At 51.9% G+C, this 3,055-nt stretch overlaps 1 protein-coding gene across 2 annotated transcripts in view; it reads left to right on the top strand.

Moving 5' to 3' along the window:
• Positions 1–2,476, top strand: part of LOC136401373 (gasdermin-C-like) — an 18,125-nt gene extending 15,649 nt beyond the window's left edge. For both annotated transcript variants that reach the window (XM_066379503.1, XM_066379502.1), the window contains exons 10-13: positions 329–465; positions 775–904; positions 1,350–1,423; positions 2,087–2,476. In XM_066379503.1, the coding sequence (XP_066235600.1) occupies positions 329–465; positions 775–904; positions 1,350–1,423; positions 2,087–2,365 (620 nt within the window). In that variant the 3' untranslated portion in view covers positions 2,366–2,476. The remainder of the gene's footprint in view (positions 1–328; positions 466–774; positions 905–1,349; positions 1,424–2,086) is intronic.
• Positions 2,477–3,055: the final 579 nt, after the last annotated feature.

Genomic DNA, 3,055 nt, shown 5'->3' with positions numbered 1-3,055 from the left:
TCTTGCATTCTCACCTCTGCCATCCCATAGAGTCCTTAGTGTTTCAGACGTGTCCCAGAAATGAGCACCTGCTCGGTTTCTCCCTCGTCCCGTGAGCCCTTCCCAGAGCCCCCTCTCTCCTCCTGCACCCCCCCCCCCACTCAGCTGAGATGTTCCGTGTCTCCAGCCAATCACGACAGCTCCACCCCAGAGCTCCAACGTGCCGTCTGCAGAGATGCTTTGGGTCAGAGGCTTAAAGGGAAGGGGCATTTTGCTCGTGTTGTTGGGAAAGGTGTTCTAATCTAAGGATTGTCTCTGCTTTCTGGTTGGCATTAATGCCCGAGGGCAGATTTCAAGCACCTACAAGAAGAGGTTTCCCAGATAATAAAAGGGGCTCAGCTCTCAAAGGACGCTCAAGACACTGTGTTCTCCAACATCCGGGTCATGCTTGGGGACCGAGAGGCTCTTCAGGACCTCATGGACATGGTGAGGGGTCCCACTGCCACCTGAGGGTGATCAAAGTTGTAAACGGGGGGTTTTGTGGAGATCTGGCTGCTGGGATGTATGGGGAAGAGAGGATGGGGTAATCTTAGGGGATGACAGATGTCTAAGATCGGGGACTATGTCCCTATGTCCCATGATCAGGGTGGGGAGTGCCACCCTACAGACTGAGGGTGATCTGTATCCCCTGGATGTGCATAGAGCCATAGCCCCCCACACCTTGGTTAATCACTTATACACCCAGAATTACAATATATTATTATTGTCATCATTAATAATACTTGTCTCCCATAGCTTGAACAGGCACCTTTCGGTCATTTGAGTGGCCCTGGTGGCATCATCCTAAATGAACTTAAAAAGAATTCAGACTATCCCTGGGGCAAGTCAGAGGACCTCATCCTTTACCTGCTTGAAGCCATAATGGGTGAGTATGAGCTGGAGGAAAAATGTGGGAGTCACATGGTTGGTCCCCCAGGCCCCCGAAAGGGCGGCATTAGATGCCACCTCATGTAAACCCTTCAAACGTTGTGACCTTGCACCCTCACAGCACACTCCTGTCCCAGGTCAGGAGGGCTCAGGGGACAAACTTGCCATGTGACACAGGCCTGAGGTCTGGGGAGACCGGCCCAGCTCCCCCCAGCGTACCACTGGGGTGATGCACCCAGGCTGCGGCTCAGGACCCACCCTCTGCCCGTGCTCTGTGGTGTCCTGGGCACCATCCCAGGAGCAGGAGGATTTCCAGGGCAGGAACTGGACTTTTAAGTCTAGCGCATTTTATTCCTCTGCCTTGGAGTTTGCATCTTAAGGGTCTCTCAGTTCATGTAGAGAGGGTCATCTGACTCTTTCTCCAAATGTCCCCCTGTCCCCAGTGCTGAGTGACATCCAACTTGGTCTGCTGGCCTATTCCGTGGAGAAGGAGATCCTCTCCCAGCAGCGGGATCTGGTGAGATTCCCCTGGGCAGCAGCCCGGGAAGCGGGAGGAAACCAGAGGGAAGAGTGATTCTGAGAGAAGGGGGAGGACTGAGGTGTCTGCTGGGAGGGAGCCGAGACCCCGTGTGGCCTCGGGAAGTCTGGGCTGTGTCTCCCTCTAGAGCCGGTCAGTGCGCATGCGTCTACCTCGGTAAGGTCTCAGTTTCCATGCGAACTCGGGCACTGGGCCTCTTCAGTTCTAAAACAGCTGTATAAGAATACAGGTTTGGGGGGTTCACAGGATGTGAGCTATACCCCTGTTCTATTCACATGGTTACCATGTGCAAATTGCATGTACTCGCTCTCCTGGTACAAAAATATAAGTACACATGTATGTATAGACATATGTGTATACATGTGCATGTTGCACACGAGAGCACACATGTACAATACCAAGCACACTGTGTTCTGCAGGGTAAATGTTAGTGTCACTGCTAGGTGCTGAGGGACCAGTACTCAAGGATTTCCGATATTATGTCCATGTCTGTGGTCACAGTGATCACAGTGCAGGACCAGGACGTAACTCTGAAGCTCCTGTCTCTGTAGTGTCCCTGCATGACCCCTGGCTCTTGGACAGAAGGTTCTCTCTTCCTGACCTCAGAGACTGACCTGTCACATGTGACACTGTTTCTTCAAGGTGCGGAGCATCCTGGAGCCCAACTTCCTATGCTCTGGGAGCGTCCCCTTCACCCTCAACCCCGAGCTCCTGGCCCCGCTCCAGGGGGAGAGTTTGTCCATAACCTATGGCCTGCTGGCCGAGTGTGGCCTGAAGATGGAGCTGAACAGCCCCACGTCAGCCTGGGAGCCGGAAGCCAAGGAGCCCCTGTGCGCCCTGTATGGGGCCCTCTGCATTCTGCAGCATCTGGTTGTGTCCTGTGCGCCCCCTGGTGGGCAGGCAGGGGAGTCTGCCCAGTGAGACCCCTGTCAGTCCTGGTTCTGTCTTTTGTTGTCAACACTTCCAAGGTGTTTTCTGTTCATATCTGTATGAGTTTGTTGACATTTTAAGATTTTACTTAATAGTCATATACAGACTTTCTGTTTGTCTGTTTGACTTATTTACTTAGCATAAGGCAGGGGTCCCCAAACTACGGCCCACGGGCTGCATGAGGCCCCCTGAGGCCATTTATCCAGCCTCCGCCACACTTCTGGAAGGGGCACCTCTTTCATTGGTGGTCAGTGGGAGGAGCACAGGATGCGGAGTACTGTATGTGGCAGCGCCGCAAAGTGCAGTGTCGCTCACGTACAGTACTACTTCCGGTGACACGGGACACATGCGGCACGGCTCCTGAAGCATGTCATATCACTTGTTACGGCTAGCAGTGACAAATATGGAACTGGACATTGACCATCTCATTAGCCAAAAGCAGGCCCATAGTTCCCATTGAAATACTGGTCAAATTGTTGATTTAAATTTACTTGTTCTTTATTTTAAATATTGTATTTGTTCCCGTTTTGTTTTTTTACTTTAAAATAAGATATGTTCACTGTGCATAGGGATTTGTTCATAGTGTTTTTTATAGTCTGGACCTCCAACTGTCTGAGGGACAGTGAACTGGCCCCCTGTGTAAAAAGTTTGGGGACCCCGGCATAAGGCCTTCAAAGTTTT

This window comes from Saccopteryx leptura, chromosome 3, assembly GCF_036850995.1.
Source record: "Saccopteryx leptura isolate mSacLep1 chromosome 3, mSacLep1_pri_phased_curated, whole genome shotgun sequence".
NCBI classification, from domain to species: domain Eukaryota; kingdom Metazoa; phylum Chordata; class Mammalia; order Chiroptera; family Emballonuridae; genus Saccopteryx; species Saccopteryx leptura.
This window is presented reverse-complemented; position numbering and strand designations above follow the sequence as displayed.